General features: G+C 47.8%; 1 protein-coding gene across 2 annotated transcripts in view; it reads right to left on the bottom strand.

The window, feature by feature from the left end:
* Nucleotides 1–20,242, bottom strand: part of TVP23A (trans-golgi network vesicle protein 23 homolog A) — a 32,284-nt gene that overhangs the window by 4,644 nt on the left and 7,398 nt on the right. For both annotated transcript variants that reach the window (XR_005719295.1, XM_040230345.1), the window contains exons 3-4: nucleotides 1,361–1,505; nucleotides 109–198 (exon numbers count right to left, since the gene is read on the bottom strand). Coding sequence is in view for 1 of the 2 variants with exons in the window: in XM_040230345.1 (XP_040086279.1) it covers nucleotides 109–198; nucleotides 1,361–1,505 (235 nt within the window). In the remaining variant the exon portion in view is untranslated. The remainder of the gene's footprint in view (nucleotides 1–108; nucleotides 199–1,360; nucleotides 1,506–20,242) is intronic.

The following is a 20,242-nucleotide window of genomic DNA, read 5'->3' on the forward strand; positions in this document are numbered from 1 at the left end:
TGGGCCTTGTGTCCGGCAGGGATCAGATCATGCAGAGCTCAAAAGGAACCCATAGGGACTTTCCACGGCCGTTTTCTCGGCTCTAGCTTGACAAGTATTGGAAGATACCTTTCTGGCTTCAAAAATCCAGTGGCTTTTCCCGTCTTCATCAATCTGGTTCCACCAGCGAAGGCCTACCATGAGTCGTCCGGTTACATTCTGAGAAAAGTGGACAGAATGCTCATAAGCAGATCACAGGTCATGAGAGAGGCCTCATCTTTTCCTGGATGAATAAAAGTGACCAATTCATGTTGAGCCTGGAGAGAGGGGGATGAACAGTGGGGCTTTCTCAAAATCAGTTTTGAGGTCTGTAATTCTTAACTAAGCTTACCTTAAAAAGCAACTTACCTGTCCATCAACAAAGGAAGGGATAAGGAAGATATGGCAGATATATAAAATGGCATATTACTCAGCCATAAAAAGGAATGAAATAATGCCATGGCAGCAACAGGGATGGACCCAGAGATTATCACACTGAGTGAAGCAAGCCAGACAGAGAAGGACAGATAGGATGTGGCTTATACATGGAATCTAAAAAATTATGCAAATAAACTTATTTACAAAACAGAATTAGAGTTATAGATACAAAAAATAATCTTAGGGTTATTGTGGGGTGGGAAGTGGGGGAGTGATAAATTAGGGGATTGGGATTGACATATACATACTACTATATGTAAAATAGATACATTTTATCCCTTCTCCAGTAGGTTTTCCTGACTTAGGGATGGAACCGGGGTCTTCTGCATTGTAGGCATATTCTTTACCAACTGAGCTATCAGGGGGGCCCATATATAAAATAGATAACTAATAAGTACCTACAGTATAGCTCAGGGAACTTTACTCAATGCTCTAATGACCTACATGGGAAAAGAATCTAACAAAAGCAGATGTATATATAACTAATTCACTTTGCTGTATGCTGGAAACTAACACAACATTGTAAATCAACTATATTCCAATAAAAACTTTTTAAATTTAAGTTCCATTCACAAAAAAGACAGACTCCCTAGACATACATACACATATATATGTCATATATATATTTCTATTTATAGAATTTTAAAATACATTATTTACAATATGATGTGTGAAATTTACAACTCCCTATGGAGCTGTCTCCCTCACATAGTACGTGTCTGAAAGCATGACAGTGGCCCCCCAGAAGCCATTTATTCAACTATATAATGTACTTTTTCCCTCTGATTCTCAGTGATGTCGGCTCAGTATTCTTAAGCCCGCATAGGGGTCAAAGAGCGGCTGGAAATGCAGCCCCGTGTTTCGGGAGAGAGGGAGTCACAGGTTGCGGGGGGCCAGGGCTTACCTTCACAGACCAGAAGTCAAAGGACAGGAGGAGAAGCACAGTGACAAAACAGCCCACGAAGCTCTTGCTGAACCAGTCACAGCCCACGTAGGTGACGATGGCACTCACGCGGAAAAACAGGTGGAAAAACGTGGCCACCGGGTGCCTAGGAAAGAACCCAGAAGCCCGCTCAGACCAGGGCCCCAAGGACAGCGGCCAAACGTGCTCTGTGGTTTCCAGGCCCCACATGTTGCCTGTGCGTTTCAGCCCAAACTCCACCAGGGCACAGCTCCGAGAAAGCATCACTCGCCTAGAAGACTCAAAACAGTCCTCATCACACCAACATTTTTCCCACCCTCGAAGAATCCAGTACTTTCCCATAATCTGACTCCAAATATCACTTGCCCTCTTCGAAACTGGGTCACTTTTCAAATGTATCGTGACACTGATCACTGCCTTCCTGCCTAGCAGCAACAGTGACCAGTTCCCCAAAGGGAAATGTTGGGTTATTCCGTCAGTAACTGAGCTGCTTGGTCACATGCAGCCCATGTGTTCAGAAGCCTCACATCAGCGGGGGCCACGTGGGCATGTCCAGGTCCAAACCACTGGTGCTGGTGATGAAGCGAAGTCGCTCAGTCGTGTCCGACTCTTTGTGACCCTGTGGACTGTAGCCTACAAGGCTTCTCTGTCCATGGAGTTTTCCTGGCAAGAGTACAGGAATGGGTTGCCATTTCCTTCTCCAAGGAATGATGGTGATGAGCAGCATTTTAACCCTGGAGCCAGAAAGCAGGCTGTGTGCAAGGGCAAGGGGTAGGGGAGAGGTGGACTGAGGGATGCATTAGCCGATGCAAAGTATTATATATAGAGGATGGATCAACAGCAAGGTCCTCCTGTATACAGGGAACTACAGTCAATATCCTGTAATAAACCTCATCGAAAAGAATATGATGAAGAATGTACATACATGTATCACTGCTGAATCATTTTGCTGTACAGCAGAAACTAACACAATATTGTAAATCAACTCTACTTCAATAAAATAAATTAAAACAAAAAGAAATTGATCCTGCAAGCCCCATTCAGTTCAGTCGCTCAGTTGTGTCCGACTCTTTGTGACCCCATGGACCACAGCACGCCAGGCCTCCCTGTCCATCACCAACTCCCGAAGTTTATGTCCATTGAGTTGGTGATGCCATCCAATCATCTCATCCTCTGTTGTCCCCTTCTCCTCCTGCCCTCAATGTTTCCCAGCATCAGGGTGTTTTCAAATGAGTCAGCTCTTCGCATCAGGTGGCCAAAGTATTGGAGTTCCAGCTTCAGCATCAGTCCTTCCAATGAACACTCAGGACTGATCTCCTTTAGGATGGACTGGTTGGATCTCCTTGCAGTCCAAGGGACTCTCAAGAGTCTTCTCCAACACCACAGTTCAAAAGCATCAATTCCTCGGTGCTCAATTCCTCGGACCTTTGTTGACAAAGTAATGTCTCTGCCTTTTAATAGGCTGTCTAGGTTGGCGGCTCAGAGGGTAAAGTGTCTGCCTGCAATGCAGGAGACCCGGGTTTGATTCCTGGGTCGGGAAGATCCCCTAGAGAAGGAAATAGCAACCCACTCCAGTATGCTTCCCTGGAGAATCCCATGGACAGAGGAACCTGTCCATGGAGTCGCAAAGAGTCGGACACGACTGAGCGACTTCACTTTCACTTTCTAGGTTGGTCATAACTTTTCTCCCAAGGAGTAGGCGTCTTTTAATTTCATGGCTGCAGTCACCACCTGCAGTGATTTTGGAGCCCCCCCAAAATAAAGTCAGCCACTGTTTTCACTGTTTCCCCACCTATTTGCCATGAAGTGATGGGACCAGATGCTATGATCTTAGTTTTCCGCCCCATGACAGGTAGCAATTCATTGCTGGGGAGAGAGGGCAGGCAACTTGACACCAGCAAACTAACCCAGTATTGCCAGATATCTTTGCAGGAAGCTAGAAACCTAGACCTTTTGTGGGAAATCTGAGTTTTAAATGACAGCCACTAATTATGTCAACAAAATGCCGCAGGCTGTGTTTCACAGGGCCTGGAAGCCTCCAACCTGCCACGTCTAAAGGCAGCCAGCAGGCCTTTGGGGGACGAGCCTGCTTGATCTCCGAGAAGGAAGGCGGTCAGGGTGAGCACCCTGGAGGCCCCTGTAGCACGGTGGGCTCCTGCCTCCCAAGGGGATGTCAGCTAAGATTCAGATGCAGGGTGTGTGATGACCTCGGCACTTACTCCTCCTCTTGCAAAGGAAGAAGGGGCTATGCCCAAGACCAGCTGTTCTCCAGAAGGTCCTCACCTGTGCCTTTCAGATGCCAAGCTCTCCTGGCATCTGACCGAACCAGAGGCATTTAAGAATTAGATGTGATCGCATGGCACTTCCGAACCTGACTGTTCCAGAAAACAAGACTCTGGGAATCTCTTACACTGTTTTCTTTTGATCACGCCACGCATGTGGGACCTTGGTTCCCTGAACTGGGATCAAATCCGTGCCCCCTGCAGTGGAAACGCAGAGTCTTAACCACTAGACCGTCAGGGAGATCCCCCTCTGATACTTCTTTTTGCCTTATGCATTATTGAGGATTTAATTGTCTTAACATAATTTCACCCCCTTCACCCAAAGATGCACATGTTGCATACTTAGTTGCTAAATCGTGTCCAACTCTTTGCAACTCCATGGACTGTAGCCTGCCAAGCTCCTCTGTCCATGGAATTTCCCAGGCAAGAATGCTAGAGTGGGGACTTCCCAGGTGGTGCAGTGGATAAGAAAATGCCTGCCAGTGCAGAGGACACGGGTTCCATCCCTGGTCCAGGAAGATTCCACATGCTGCGGAGCAACTAAGCTCATGTGCCACAACTACTGAAATCCACGTGCTTTAGGGCCTGCGACAAAGAGTAGCCCCCACTCTCTGCAACTAGAGAAAGCCCTCGTGCACCAACAAAGACCCAGCCCAGCCATAAATAGATAAAATTATTAAAAAAAAAAAAAATGCTGGAGTGGGTTGCCATTTCCTCCTCCAGGGGATCTTCCCAACCCAGGGATCAAACCCGAGTCTCCTGCTTGGAGGCAGATTCTTTACCGCTGAGCCACCTGGGAAGCCCTTCACCCAAAGATAAATGAATCCTTTTCCAATGTCCTTTGAGGGCAGAGACCATTTTTATATCCCCAAGAGCACCTGACTTTAAGATTCTCAGCAAATATTTGTTGTGTTGAACCTTGTAATCCAGTCCCTTTGGGCTTACTGGGAACATCTGTCTTTTTTGTAGAACAATACAGACTTAAAAGGTATACAGAGGCCCAAGTGTTCACTAATCCAGGGTGAAACCTGGAAGTTATGCCTTCAAATAAATCCCCTGCCCACCCACTATTTTTCTTTTTCTGACTGTGGTTTCCTGAAATAAAATGCAGAAAAAATTCCACTTGTTGGAAGGTTCTGCTTTAATTGAGTCCTGGTTAACTGACTGTTTCCTTAACTTGAATGGATGGTATCATTATTGTTGTTGCTGCTATTGTTTTAAGTATCCAAAGCAAGCAGAAAAGGACGCCTATTGTACTTTCAAATACTGCTTTAATCCTGTTTTACATAGGCTGTTCTCTGGACAGCCCTCCAAACCCTTACCCCTCTCCCTGCAGCCTAGCCTGGGCCCCGGCTCACCCCTCTCCCTCCGCTAACACAAATGTGAGCTCAGAGATCAGCTTTCTAATTCTGAGAGTTTGGAAGGCCATGGTTTGAGCCTACCCACCCTTCCCTGATATGGGATCCCCTGTGCCCTCAGCTTTCTCTCTGGCCACCTCTACAGCCTCAGAGCACACGTGAGCCAACAGTCACCTCCACCTCTCAATGCCACCAGCTTCCAACTCCCTTATCCCAGGCACCCACTTGGTGCCCACACCTTGAGAGGCAAACAGTACAGAGGTGCCCGACTGCCAGGGTCCAAGTCCTGGCTCCAACCTCTGAGTAGCTCTGCAGCCGTCCCTAAGCTACAGAACATCTCATTGCCTCAGTCTCCACTTCTGTAAAATGGGAGGGCCCATGGGAGCCCCTGCCGAGATTATTCACTTTAAAAGATCAAGTGCAGGTGGCAGGTATACAGTGCCTGAAACACACACCATGCTCAGTCGTTGCGAACAGCTGACAATCTCACACGCACTCAAAACCGTTACCCGTCCAAGGAGCCAAACTGTAAAATTCCCCCTCTGACCACACTCTCTCTCTCTCATTCCCCAGAGGCTGACTTTTCATCTCTGCAGGGATCCCCCAAGACTCCTGATCTCCCCCATGATGCCCCAGCCCCTCCGCTTTCACTAAGGAAACTTCCTCATCCTCAAGTGTGTGTGCTCAGTTGGTTCGACTCTTTGTGACCCCATGGACCATAATCCATCAGGCTCCTCTGCCCATGTGGTTTTCCAGCAAGCATACTGGAGTGGGTTGCCATGCCCTCTTCCAGGGGATCTTCCCAACCCAGGGATCAAATGTGCATCTCCTGCATTGGCAGGTGGGTTCTTTACTGCTTTTACAGAAGTATTTTCTGATCAGTATCCATCCTGCCCCCTCCACCCCAGGACAGAAGCCTGTTATCTCAAGAGGAGGAAGAGGAGAGAATGATAGGTGGTGAAAAGAGAAATGACATTGACTAAGTCAAGGTCGGGAGGGTCTAGCTGGGCTTTTGTTTAAATTCAAAGCCACTTTCACAGTTCTGGGCCCAGCACACATCTTGTCTCCCCCTGTGGAGGGAAACCCAGTCGGTTTGCATGGTATGTGCTTGAAAGTTACCTTGAGGAGGCCTTAAAATGCTCACAAGGCTGCCCTGGTCCCATGACATGTGGGTTTAGATTTGGAGTGGGGCCTGGACATGATGCTTTCAGGTTGTGGTGCTAGAGAAGACTCTTGAGAGTCCCTTGCACTGCAAGGAAATCCAACCAGTCAGTCTTAAAGGAAATCAACCCTAAATATTCATTGGAAGGACTGATGCTGAAGCTGATGCTCCAGTACTTTGGCCACCTGATACAAAGAACCGACTCACTGGAAAAGACCCTGATGCTGGGAAAGGTTGAAGGCAGGAGAAGAGGGTGACAGAGGATGAGATAGTTGGATGCCATCACCGATTCAGTGAACATGAACTTAGGCAAATTCCAGGAGATGGTGAGGGACATGGAAGCTTGGTGTGCTGTGGTCCATTGGGTCACAGAGTCGGACACAACTTGGCAACTGAACAACAACAACTGGACATGAACTTTACAAAGGAAAATCACTGCTCTATCCTGGTTTGGGGGCTTCCCTGGTGGCTCATTGGTAAAGAATCTACCTGCCAATGCAGGGGACACTGGAGACGTGGGTTCAATCCCTGGGTTGGGAAGATTCCCTGGAGTAGGAAATGGCAACCCACTCCAATATTCTTGCCTGGAGAATTCCATGGACAGAGGAGCCTGGTGGGCTACAGTCCATGGGGTGGCAAAGAGTCAGACATGACTTAGGGACTGAGAACATCCGGGATTCACAAACTCCCGTCCAAGGGCCAAACCTGGCCCACTTCCTGTTTCTGTAAATAAAGTTTAATTTGAACGCAGCCATGCTCACTCATTCTCTGGCAGAGCTGAAAATATCTAACCAGGACTCATGCCAATCCCTGCTCTAGACAGGCAGGAAGAATTTGATGATGAAATTAGGCTCCATTCAAGACAAACCAAAATGAATCAAACTGCCAGTAATGACCTCTCCCCCTTACTTCACCGCCTACTTCCAAAGCTGTAGGGCAGGAGCTGCCCAACTGGCAGAAACAATGGATTGCGCTAGAAGTCAGAGCAGTGAAGGTAAGAGGGGCAGTGACTGACACACAAGAGGGCTTGTGATGCTGGAGATGTCCCATATCTTGATCTATATAAAAATTCATCCACCTGTACATTTAGGATGAATGCGATTTACTATCTGTGCGCTGCTGCCGCTGCTTAGTCACTCAGCCCCATGGACCGTAGCCTATCAGGCTCCTCTAACTGGACAAGAATGCTGGAGAGGGTTGCCATGGCCTCCTCCAGGGGGTCTACCCAACCCAGGGATCAAAGCTGTGTCTCTTACATCTCCTTCACTGGCAGGCAGGTTTATCGCCACCTGGGAAGCCCTTTAGTCATAACTGCCCCCAGTTGGAAGCACCAAGATGTCCTTCAATAAGTGAACGGATACATCATAGCACATCCACACAAAGGAATATTTTATTTTCAGCACAAGAAAGAAATGAGCTCTCAAGCCATGAAAAGACATGGAGGAACCTTAGTGCACACCACACAGTGAAAGAAGCCAGGCTGAAAAGACTGCATACTGTACGGACCTAACTCTATGACATTTTGGAAAAGCCTCAGCTACGGAGACAGGAAAAAGATCAATGGTTGCCAGCGTTGAGAGACGAGGAGGATGAATAGTTGGAGCCCAGGGGATGTTTAGGGCAGTGAAACTGGTCTGTATGATACTATCATGGTGGATACATGCCATTATACGTTTGTCAAAGCCTATAGAAGGCATCACCGACTCAATGAACATGAGTTTGAGCAAACTCTGGGAGGTTGTGAAGGACAAGGAAGCCTGGCGCGCTGCAGTGCATGGGATCGCAGAGAGTCAGACACACTGAGCAACTAAACAGCAACAATGGAAGGTACAACACCAAGGATGAACCCTGATGGAAACTATGGACTTTAGCTAACAACGCGCTGGTTCATCAAATGTATGACACTAACGTAAGACGTTAACCATAGGGGGAACTTTGGGATGGGGAGGGGCTTAGGGGAACTCTGTACTTTTTGCTCAGTTTTTCAGTAAACCTAAAACCACTCTTAAAAATGGTCACAGGTTGGGGGTGGTGCTCTGTCTAGCCAGAGTAAAGTCAGGGGTGGGGTTGGAGAGGACCATGGACCCCAGGCACACACATCCCCTTCCCAGCAATCTTCCTTTTTTTTAAGATTTTTTTTTTAATATGGGCCATTTTTTAAGTCTTTATTGAATCTGTTACAATACTGCTTGTTTCATGCTTTGGTTTTTTGCCTGAGAGGCGTGTGGGATCTCAGCTTCCCAACCAGGAATCGAACCCATACCCCCTGCAATGGAAGGTGAAGTCTTAACCACTGGACTGCCAGGGAAGTCCCCCTACAAACTTATATAGCACATTCAAATTGGGGGCAAAAGTTTGATTTAATTCTCCATTCCGCAGCGATTTAAGAGTCTCTTTAAAAGTTGCTCTTTATTGGTTTAAAATACTTCAAAAACTAATTCCTTATCAAATATCCTATTTTAAATACTCCTATCATCTTTCAAATACTCTGAAAAGCCTTCTGCTTTTCACTGTGGCAAAGGTCTGAGGAAAGACAGTATCTTTTCTCCTTCCTTTACTTTGCTACAAAAATAGCACCTGAGATGATGTCTAGAATTTGCTTCAAAATAATCCGGGGGCAGGGAGTGGGTGTGGGTAAAGATGAAATAGTCTGGCCATGTGTTGATCATGACTGAAGCTGAGCAATAGGAACACCAGGGGCATTGTTCTCTGTACTTTTATGTAAATCTGAATTAAAAAAATAGAAAAATAAAGAAATCATCAGAGGTAGACTCGACTTTGCATCAAGGCAAGGCACATTTCAGAAGAAAAAGAATAAAAGGTCTATAGGTTGCTATTCTGGGGGCCACCTGTGGTCAAAAAAAAAAAAATTCAGACCTAAAAATCCCCAGTTGAATAACTGGCTGCTACAGCTAGATGCATAAGGAAAATTCCAGAAAGTAGGTCCTTTCTTCTGGGCTTACCAATTCCTCTGCAAAACAGAAAGGCCACCCCTCTCTATAGAGTAAAAATGCCCACCCACCTCCAAAGTGGACAGTCAGTACAGGGAAAGACAGAAAACCTTGATCCACACTCACGCTCCATCCTTGCTGTGTACGTGGTTCTGGACAGGGCACTAAACCACTCAGAGCCTCGGTTTACTCATCTGTAAAATGGGAAAATAGCATTTAACCTCCGATGGCCAAAGCTTCTAGAAGGAAAAACACCTACGATGCCAGACCAGAATGGGGCATGTTGTTACTATCACTCTACATATTCATGGTCAAAATTTTTGAGAATGGGAGAAAGTGAGAAAAAGCCTTGGCTGGTGATGACCTTTTTAGATGCTTTCCATTGGATGCTTTGTCCTCATTGTTGAAAAGAAGTGGGATGCTACTCTGTATTTCTTCAGCCCTGACACCGACTTAGGGTCAGGTGGCTCTCACGCTAAGAGCAGTGTGTCCCCAGGAAGATGTGGCAGGGAAGGGGACCCCAGAGAGTGACGACTAAGACCACATCCACCTGCTCCCTTCCCCTCGTGCCCTGGAGCTTGTTAGCAAGGCAGGATCAGTGGCCAACCCCAGGCCTCCGGAGCCCAAATCTTCATTTTAACGAGATCTGCATGCTCGTTGCCATCCAGGAGTCCTCCTTTGCTCCATTTTCAAGGTAAACTCAGTCATGAGGACAAAGAGGGAGGAAGGAACCCACACTTAAAAAAGCCTTGCTAACCCAGCGGGTGAGCCCTGGGGGCTAGACGGACTTTTCTAGAATGCTCCAGATGCAACGTTAGCGCCATCACCCTTCAGACTCCAACTTCTTGTTTCAGATAACAGCACATCCTCATCCTCGCCCAACATCTGGGCCAGGAAGGCAGGTCTGGGGGTGCTGGGATGTCTCAACAGATGCTGGTTGCTAAGCGCTCAGAGCTTTGATTCAAAGGTCAGCACGACAGAGGTCTGAGTGTGGAAGTGAATAAAAGAACAGACTTCCCTCTGGCCGCCACAGTTTTCCCCTCTAGTTTCTGTTCTTTATTTCTTTTTAAAGAGACATCCCATCTTTATCAGCTTGGTATAGTGGTTGAGTCGCTAAGTCATCTCCAACTCTTTGTGACCCCATGGACTGTAGCCCTCCAGGCTTCTCTGTCCATGGGATCCTCCAGGCAAGAAGACTGGAGTGGGTTGCCATGCCCTTCTCCAATCAGCTGGGTATGCGCAGCTGCCAAATGCTGGGCGAAGAGAACCCCCAGAGATGGGTCAGCGGGCCCCCGGATGCTCAGCCCTGGCTGGGCCCTCTGCGGGGACCCGAGCTTCTCCTCGAGGGGCACTGGGGCTGGTTCCTCCCCACAGACCCTAGCTCCTGCCCACTCCCCACCGCTGCTGCTGCGCAAACCATGGGCCAGATTCCTTAAAGACCCAGCGTTTTCAAATGCAATGGGAAAGCGGAAGAGCCAAAAACAGGCCTTCAAACAAAACCTTGCACACGAAGTTCCACGGAGGCAACGTTCATAGTCACCACGAGGCGGAAACAGCCCAAAAGTCCATCAATGGACTGTCTGTGTGATGGGGTGTCACTCAGCCATGAAAAGGAATGAAGCACCGAAACCTGCTCCAGTGTGGGCGAACCTCGACAACCTTCAGTTCAGCCAGTTCAGTTCAGTCGCTCAGTTGTGTCCGACTCTTTGTGACCCGACAACCTTAGGCTCAGTGAAAGGGGCCAGACGCAAACACACAGACACTGTAAGATTTCACTCACAGAAGCTGCCGGAAGAGGCAAATTCACAGAGACAGAAAGCAGAATATAGGGTCCCGGTGGCTGGAGGAGGAGGAAATGGGAGGTGATTGCTTCACGGATACGAGATCTCCGTGTGGGGAGCTGAAGGGGTTCTAGAGGCGGATGGTGGTCACAGTGACACACCAGTCTGAACGGACTTACTGCCACCGACTTGAGATGCTTAAAATGGTAGGGTTTTTTTGTCATGCATGTTTAACAACTGAGAAAAAAACAAAACATGAAAAAATTATTGGAGTACTATGGATGCATGCAACCACACAGAGGAACCTGGAAAACATACTAAGTGAAAGAAGTCAGACATGACAGATCCCACATTGTAGGCTTCCATTCTTGGGAAAAGTCCAGAATAGGCCAGCTCACAGAGACGGAAAGCAGGTCAGCGGTTATCGGAGGCTGGGGGCACTGTGGGGAACAGAGAGTGACTGCTTCATGGCTATGGGGTTGCCTTTGGGGGTGATGAAATTATTCCAGAATGAGACAGTTAGGCTGGCTCCATAGTACTGTCAACATCCTAAATGCCACCGAATCATTACTTTTTTAAAATATTTATTTATTTGGCTGTGCCAAGTCTTAGTTGTAGATTGTGGGATCTAGTTCCCTGACCAGGGATGGAACTCGGGCCTCCTACACTGGGAGCTCTGACTCAGCCACTGGACCACCAGGGAAGCCCCGAATCAAGTCTTAGTTGTAGATTGTGGGATCTAGTTCCCTGACCAGGGATGGAACTCGGGCCTCCTACACTGGGAGCTCCGATTCAGCCACTGGACCACCAGGGAAGCCCCGAATCGTTCACTCCCAAATGGTCAAAATGGTCAATTTGATGTTATGTGTTATTTTACAATTTAAAAGGGAGAAGACATTGGGGTGGGGAGGAAGAGAGAGGCTCTGCCTTCATCGGCTCTCCTTTGCTGGGGGCAGGAGAGGTGAGTAGAGAGGGTCCTGGGTACAAGTTCAGAGACAAATTCATAGATTCAAATCTCAGCTCCACCCCTGAGGACCTGTGTGACCTTGAGTAAGTGACTTAACCTCTCTGTGTGTCCCAGTTTCCTCATCTGTAAGACGGGATAAGAGTCAAGAATACTGAATTGCACAACACTAGGAGACGTCGTTCAATCATTGTTAGGGTGAATCGTGTCCTCTGGAGTAAGAAGTACCAACTGCACGGAGCTGCCAGGAAGATTATGTGAGAATCACAGGCAAAGAAGGACTCAGTATACTGCCCGGTTCAATAATGAGTTCAATACCCGCTCCTATCAGAAATAACTGTGCATTTGCCCTGGTGGCTAATCATTCCTGTTATACTATTGTATGACGCAGTGCTTTTGCACATACACACCACCTGGCTCTCTTGCTTTTTTTTTTTTTCCATTTTAAGGCTTGTGGGATCTTAGTTCCCCGACCAGGGACTGAGCCCGGGCCCTCAGCAGTGAAAGCACATCATCTTGGTCACTGGGCCGCCACCACCTGGCTCGCTTGTTAAATGCAGACTCTGATTCAGGAGGTCTGGGTGGGCCCAAGAGTCTGCATTTTAATGAGCACCCAGGTGATGCTGCTGCTGCTGGACCATGGACCACCCTCAGAGTGGCAGGGAATATAGGAAAGTGCGGTATTTGCTTCCCAGGGCTGCTAAAACCAAACACAGCAAACTGGATAACAACAAGATCATGTTGTCTTAAAATCCATCATTTCATTGTGCTCAAAAAAAAAAAAAAAAAAAAGGCAAAACAAACACCAAAATCTCTGTGTCTGCAGGCTTGGTTCCTGCTGGAGACTCTAGGGAAAAACCCATCCCAGGCCCCCTCTCCTATCTTCTGACGTCAGCCGGCACCCTTGGGATTCCTTGGCTTGTATCTCCATCACTTCAGCCTCTGCCTGCGTTGTTGTGTGGCCTCCTTCTCGTGTCTGTCTTCACACAACTGCCTTCTTTCAAGGACACTAATCATATGGGACTAGGGCCCCAGCCTACTCCAGGATGCCCTCATCTTAGCTAATCACATCTGCAAAGACCCTATTGCCAAGTGAGGTCACATTTTGAGGCCCTGGAGGTGAGGACATCCACATATATCTGTTGGGAAGGATATAAGTCAACCCACAACACCTGCCTGGGAATAAATAAGCCCAGAGAACATAAGCGAGGCTGGAAAGGGACAGAGAGCCACTCTGCAGTTGAGGGGTCAGCAGCTCAGGGAGTCTTGAAGCAAACTGCCCCTGGCCTGGAGCAAAGAAGCAGTTGTGCAGGTGATGCTGGTGCAAATCTACACATGCTCAGCTCTTCTCTGCAGGCCTTGGAGGAACCATCTACCCAAGGAAGGGTGGAAGGGTCATCTCTTCTGATTTGCACAAAGGTGCCCTACAGGCTAGCAGCTGCTCTGAGGGGCAGAATCCGCCCAGAGTTTCATCACTGTCCACCTGTCAGCTGTCTCGCAGAGACCCACAGAGCAACTGAAAGGGGACACATGCTTGGTGACAATAGTGACTCCCCAAAATACACCCCCTAAGAGATGCTATTAATATCAGCCCTGCCTGATGCACTCCCTGGTCACAGAGCCAGAGAGCTGGCGCAGGACACAAACCCAGACTGTGGCTTCTAAACTCCATTCTCCAAAGGAGCCAGAGCTCCCTCGAGAAGTGAGGCCTCCAGGCACAGATGGAGAAATGAATATGATAAGAAATGAATACAGGATCAGAACATCCCAGATCACAAGGAAGCTGTCAAAGACTCTCTGAGCACCAGGTCAAAACACTCAGAGGCCAACGGGTAGACACTCCCATTGGCCAAAGATGTGAGAACCTGAACAGCAATAAGAATGTCTGAATCCATGAGTCATGTGATACTTATGCAAAACCCTCAGTGGTCACTTATAGGGCATGCTGGGGAACAAAACTTATTGCTTGGAAAATGGAAAAATGAAGGGCAAGCATGGAGCATTTATTATGAGTATATCCTGCAATTTATTTGAAGAGGGGGAGTTTCTCTTTCTAGATTACTTCAGCTCACAGATGGAGATGGAATGATAGTGTGCTTAGAATATCACCACACTACAGCCCCCAACACATTCATTCACAAGCAGCTACTGAGGACAACCAGGCATTAGAAGCCCCTGATGGAAGAACTCGCAGCTCAGCTGGTAAAGAATCCGCCTGCAATGCAGGAGATCCCAGTCCGATTCCTGAATCAGGAAGATCCCCTGGAGAAGGGATAAGCTACCCACTCCAGTATTCTTGGTCTTCCCTTGTGGCTTAGCTGGTAAAGAATCCACCTGCAATGGGGGAGACCTGGGTTCCATCCCTGGGTTGGGAAGGTCCCCTGGAGGAGGGCATGGCTACCCACTCCAGAATTCTGGCCTGGAGAATCTTCATGGACAGAGGAGCCTGGCGGGCTACACTCCCTGGGGTTGCAAAGAGTTGGTCACAACTGAGCGTCTCTTCATCATTATCCCTGGTCCCAGAGAGTATGTCAGAGGCTTGGAGTCAGTTGGCTGACTGTTCCTTTGCACTTTGTAAAGTATTTTACTATCCTGAGGAGAGAGACGTCTGTATTGCAATGCTAGGGAAAATGTGAGGATCCATTAACACCATCTGTGGCTGTTTCTGAGTCATTCTGAAAGCCTCCTTACTCCCGTAATGAGTGAGGAGTGAGTCATCGGCCATGGAACACCCAAGGCTGAGCCCCTGTGTGAAGAGAATTTCTTTTTTTTTTGTGAAGAGAATTTCCTTCAGGCTGGAGTAGGACCAGCCTCAGGCCATTCCCCTTGGATTCCAACCCGAAGTTATTGAGCCAGTCTTGATTAAAGAGATGTCATCAGCATCACTTGCCAGAATATACGGCTGAGCCTTGCATCAACACCTGCTATTGCCGTTTAGTCGCTCAGTCGTGTCCAACTCTGTCGCAACCCCATGGACTGTGTAGCCTGCCAGGCTCCTCTGTCCCTGGGATTTCCCAGGCAACAGTACTGCAGTGGGTGGCCATTTCCGTCTCCAAGGGATCTTCTCAACCCAGCGATTGAACCCACATCGCAGGTGGATTCTTTAGCGCTAAGCCACCAGGGAAGCCCATTATCAATACCTACCCATACTCTAATGAAGGTGAACACATACGCATGCGCACACACACACCACTCCCTACTTAATCCAGAAATAGACAACCTAGAAAAATATGCCAAGTCGCTCAGAGCAGAATCACATTGCAGAAGCCTGTCACACCCATCTCAACACCTACTGACTCAGCATCTTTGGGAATGGAGGCCCTGAAGTTTTGGTCCTTTGTTTGCTGAGTTCACTGGGGATGCTGATAAGAGCTGAGATCCCTTGGGAATGCAGGCCCAGTGACATGCGTCTGGGACCTGCTGCCTTCACCCTTCCCTGTCCAATCTCAGAAGTCCCAGAAGGGGGCAGAATTGGGACAAAGGTCAATTTAAGCCAAGTTCCATGTGTGTCCCTGGAGTCCAGCCAGTCCAGGCCGCCAGCATCTTTCACCCTGGCCCCTTCACCAGCCTCCTAACATCTCTCTGCTACTGTTCTTGCCCTACAGGCCACTTAACAGTCACTGGGAGCATTCTCAAGGGTCAGTCAGATCATGCCTCTCCCCTGCTCAAATCCCTCCAAAGACTGCCCATTCCAATTTCCCATCAGAATTTTCAAAGCCCCCGCAGCTCTTCCCTAACAAATCTCCAACTGCCTCCTCCTCCCACTTCCCCACTTGCTACACGCTGGCCTGGTTCCAACAACCCCTAGACTATACTCCCACCCCTGGGCTTTGCACTGCGGTTCCCTCTGCCAGAAGTCTCTTCCTGTCATCTTCCCATGCCTGGCTCCTCCTCCACATTTGGGTCCCAGTCCAAATACACCTCTTCAGGCCTTCTCTGCGCCCTCTAGAATCTAAACGGGCCGCCTGGACCTGGCCCCCTTTCTCATGGCACTTACCACCCTCTGATGCTACTTTGTTTAGATATTTGCTGATTCGTTCACTGTCTCTTCTCGATTAAAACGTTCACGAGGACACAGACCATGCCCATCTAGTTTTCTCTGCGGTCCTTCAAACAGTGCTAGGCACACAAAGGTCCTTGAAAGGTGTTCTTGACTTAATGAATAAATGAGTGAGTGAAAGAATAAATCAGTGGCTCTCAAATGAGAGGTGATTTGGGGTCCCTTGCCAGCAGCGTCTGGAAATGTTTTTGGTTGCTGCAACTAGGGGACTGCTTCTGGAATTTAGTGGGTAGAGGCCAGAGATGCTGCTAAACATCCTTGCATGCACAGGACAGTCCCTGCAAGAAACAATGTCCAGCCCCAAATGTCAATAGTGTCAACCTTGGAATAAGTGAGTGACGCGTTAAACACTCCTGGTCCACATGGTCAAGTTTGGAACATACAGGAACCAACATCCGACCACCACCTCCTTCTGGTCCCTGATGCCTTCCTCAATTGTGTGAGTTATGGTTCAGGAGAAATGTCCCTTGGATATTGTTGGCATTGTTTATGTAATCAATTTCATGTTAACAAGAAACAAACATAAAGAAGGGGAACTAAAGGAGATGGAGGCGTAAGGGGGTTAATTTCAAAACATGTAATTCTGTGTCCTAATCAAAGAGAACTGAAATTTGTCTAGTTCCTTGATTCTGCGGGTTATTTTCCTTGGTAATCGTGAACCTTCCTTAAAATTAAACAATCAGCCTTTTGTGAGACCTGCTTATGTGTCACTATTTCTATATTTTTAAAAATAGATTTTAGAGTGGGGACAGGGGCAGCGTGATTTGTTGCACAAAGTCATGGGGACAGGGGTCTGGGTGAGGGATCCTCACTTATTGAGGCAATCAGACTTTCTAACAACAAAGAAAAAACAAAATTATTCTTCTCATCTGTGTGTTGTAGCACAATGTGTGTGGAACAATCAGAGACGTACCTGTTTTGATTTCTGGGAATAATGGACAGCCACTGAGGCATATCTGTACCATCACCTGCCCCCTTCCTTCTTTGCCCCGCCACACCATCAGCTTCTCAGGGGTCAACGTCAAACACAGAGGTCTCAAGCATGCTCTGAGTCCCCTTAAATACAAATTTAATTTCTCTAAATCCAAACCCCAGAGAGAGCAAGAGAATAATCTAAACAGCGTTCTCAACCAGGGGCAATTCTGCCCCAAGGGCACATCACTTGGCAGAGTCTGGAGTCACCTTTGGTTGTCACAACTGGGGGAAGGGGGCAGCGTTACTGGCATCAAGTGGGTGGAGTCCAGGGAGGCTGCTAAAATCCTGCAACACACAGGAGAGCCCCCACAAAGAACTAGCCAGTCCCAAGTATCCACTCCAGTGTTCTTGCCAGGAAAATCCCATGGACAGAGAAGCCTGCAGGCTACAGTCCACAGGGTTGCAAGACGCGGTTGAGTGACAGAGCACACAGATGTATCAGTGCCGAGGGCTGAGAAAGCCTGCTCTGCAAATGAGGGGCAATTCCACACTCTTCCCTACACAAGGAAAATATGAAGGACTCCCTGGAGGAAGCAGATGATGGAAGGCCTGAAAATGCTGATCCCAGGGCAGTGCCTGTCCCCAAGGATCCCCACCTGCATGAACACCTACTCCCCGAAGCACAGTCTAACCTAAGATGCCAGTCCAGAGCCAGATCTAATGGTTCAAATCCCCACCTTGCAACTGCACAGCTGTGTGACCTCAGCTCGGGCCAATCCCTCAACTCTTTCCTTCAATTTCTTTCATCTTGAAATTATTATTATTGTTTTAATCACAGTATTGACTTCATAGGTTTGTGAAAAAGTGAAAGTTGCTCATTCGTATCCAACTCTGCAACCCCTATGGACTGTAGCCCACCAGGCTCCTCTGTCATGGAATTCTCCAGCCAAGAATACTGGAGTGGGTTGCCATGCCCTTCTCCAGAGGATTTTCCCCACCCAGGGATTGAACCTGGGTCTCCTGCATTGCAGACAGATTCTTTACCATCTCAGCCACCAGGGAAGCCCTCATAGGTTTGTAGTACAGTTTAAATGAATATTATGAGTAACATAGACGTGCCCGCGTATAGTAAGTGTTTGCTATTATTTTTCACTCAATCTAACTTCCCCTTAAAAGCAGCCAAGAATTTCATCTGGAGCTCATTTTGAGGAACAGCTTTGCGTGCCTATCATGGAAAGATGAACGGACAGTGGGACACTTCTTGAAAGACAAAACATTATCCTATTTGACAGGCTAGGCGCGGATTTTGATTCCACGTGATTTCTGCCCTGGGTCCTGGCCCCACCAACAGGGGACTTCCGGTGGTGCCTGAAACCAGAGGGTAGCAGTCCCCTCTATTTAAGCCCCATTGGGCTGAACTAGGACCAACCACAGAACACTGACCAAACCCCACCAGCAAACCAGCCCTGACAACTGAGACCATCCTCAGATCCAATAACTCTGCCTGGAGCAAGAGGACATCATCCCACTTCAGATGGGAATCCACTGGAAATCACGTGTGGGTCCAAATGAATTTTGTGAAGACAGTGCTTTGAAAGCATAAACCAAACTTTCCATCCGAGGGACAGTCCCCAACTCCAGGGACAATCCCAGTGTGACATCCTGTTGCAACTGAGGCTCCACCCCAGCTCTGCCCAGAGTCAGGACACCAAAGTCACACTTATGATCAGAGAATAGGTACCCTTTATGAAGCAAACACAAGGTGTCAGTGGTCCCGCTGGCCTCATTACATATTATACTTTCTTCACCCAATGGAGTCCTCCTCACAAAACCTGTGATAGAGCTAACCTCATCTCCATTTTACAGATGAGAAAATAGAGAAGGGAGCTGCAGAGTCCCACAGTGAGATGAAGATACTATGTCTCTGACTTGTTTCCTTCTAGAGAACCAACTAAGCAGGTGTGTGTGTGTGTGTGTAAGCTCAGTTGTGTCAGATTCTTTGTGACCCCATGGACTGTAGCTGTCCAGGCTCCTCTGTCCATGGAATTTTCCAGGCAAGAATACTGGAGTGGGCCATTTCCTACTTCAGGGGATTTTCTTGACACAAGGATCCAACCCATGTCTCTTGCATCTCCCGCACTGGCAGGCGAATTCTTTATCACTTCGCCACCATATATGAAAGCCTATTTGCATCTTGTGAGGCCGTCTGCCAAGTCAAACCCATGACCACAGTTAGTTGGCTGGGGAACGGTGGAGCCAGGACCCAATCCTGGGACTGTCTGAACTTGAGTCCAGGCTCTTCCTGCTCCTCAAGGCTGCTGAAAGCCCAGAAAACTCACTAAAAATTGGTCTGCAACACAGCATGGCTAAAACATAGTTACCATTTGGCCAAGCCAGAGAATTGAAAACATATATTCAAACATAAACTTGTACCTGAATGTTCATACGTGTGTGCTAGCGTGCGTGCATGTGTGCACGCTCAGCCGCTCAGTCGTGTCCAACTCTTTACAACCCCCTGAACGGTGACCTTCCAGACTCCTCTGTCCACGCGATTCTCCAGGCAAGAATACTGGAGTGGGTTGCCATTTCCTCCTCCAGGGGATCTTCCTGACCAGGGGCTCGTATTGGCAGGTGGATGCTTTACTTCTGAGCCACCCGGGAGGCCCCCACGTGAATGTTCACAGCGTTATTCATAAGAACCGAGAGAGCAGAAGGAACTCAAGTGCTCATCAACGGATGAAGGATACAGAAAATGTACTCCAGCCAGACAATGAAATATGATTCAGCCACAAAAAGTAGTGAAGGACATGCCAAAACACGGATGAACCTTGAAAACATTATGCTCAGTGAAAGAAGCCAGATAAAAGGCCACACACTGTATGATCCCATTTACTTGAAGTGTCCAAAGTGAGCAAATTCAAAGGGATGGAAAGTAGATTAGTGGTTTCCAGGGGCTGGGGGAGGGGAGAAATGGGAACTGACTGCTTGAAGGGTCCAGGACTCCCATCCAGGGTGATGAAAAATCCTGGGAAAAGACAGTGAGGATGACTGCACAACCTTGTGGATATACTAAAAACCACACTGAATTGTATAAACTGTGAGTTTATGATATGTGAACATTTCAGTAAAAACCTATACCACACACACAACATGATACGAGAAGCAAAGACAGCAAAAGTAAATATCATAAACGGAACTATGTAAAATTTAAAAACTTTTGTTCACTGAAGGACACCATCAATAGATTGGAAAGGTAACCAGTGAAATGGGAGAAAACATTTGCAAATCATACGTTTCATAAGACCTTAATATCCAGAATATATTTAAAAAATGCCAACAACTGAACAACAACAAAAAATCCAATAACCCATTAAAGAACAGGGAAAGGGCT

The sequence above is a fragment of the Oryx dammah genome, unplaced genomic scaffold (genome assembly GCF_014754425.2).
Source record: "Oryx dammah isolate SB20612 unplaced genomic scaffold, SCBI_Odam_1.1 HiC_scaffold_2, whole genome shotgun sequence".
Lineage (NCBI taxonomy): Eukaryota > Metazoa > Chordata > Mammalia > Artiodactyla > Bovidae > Oryx > Oryx dammah.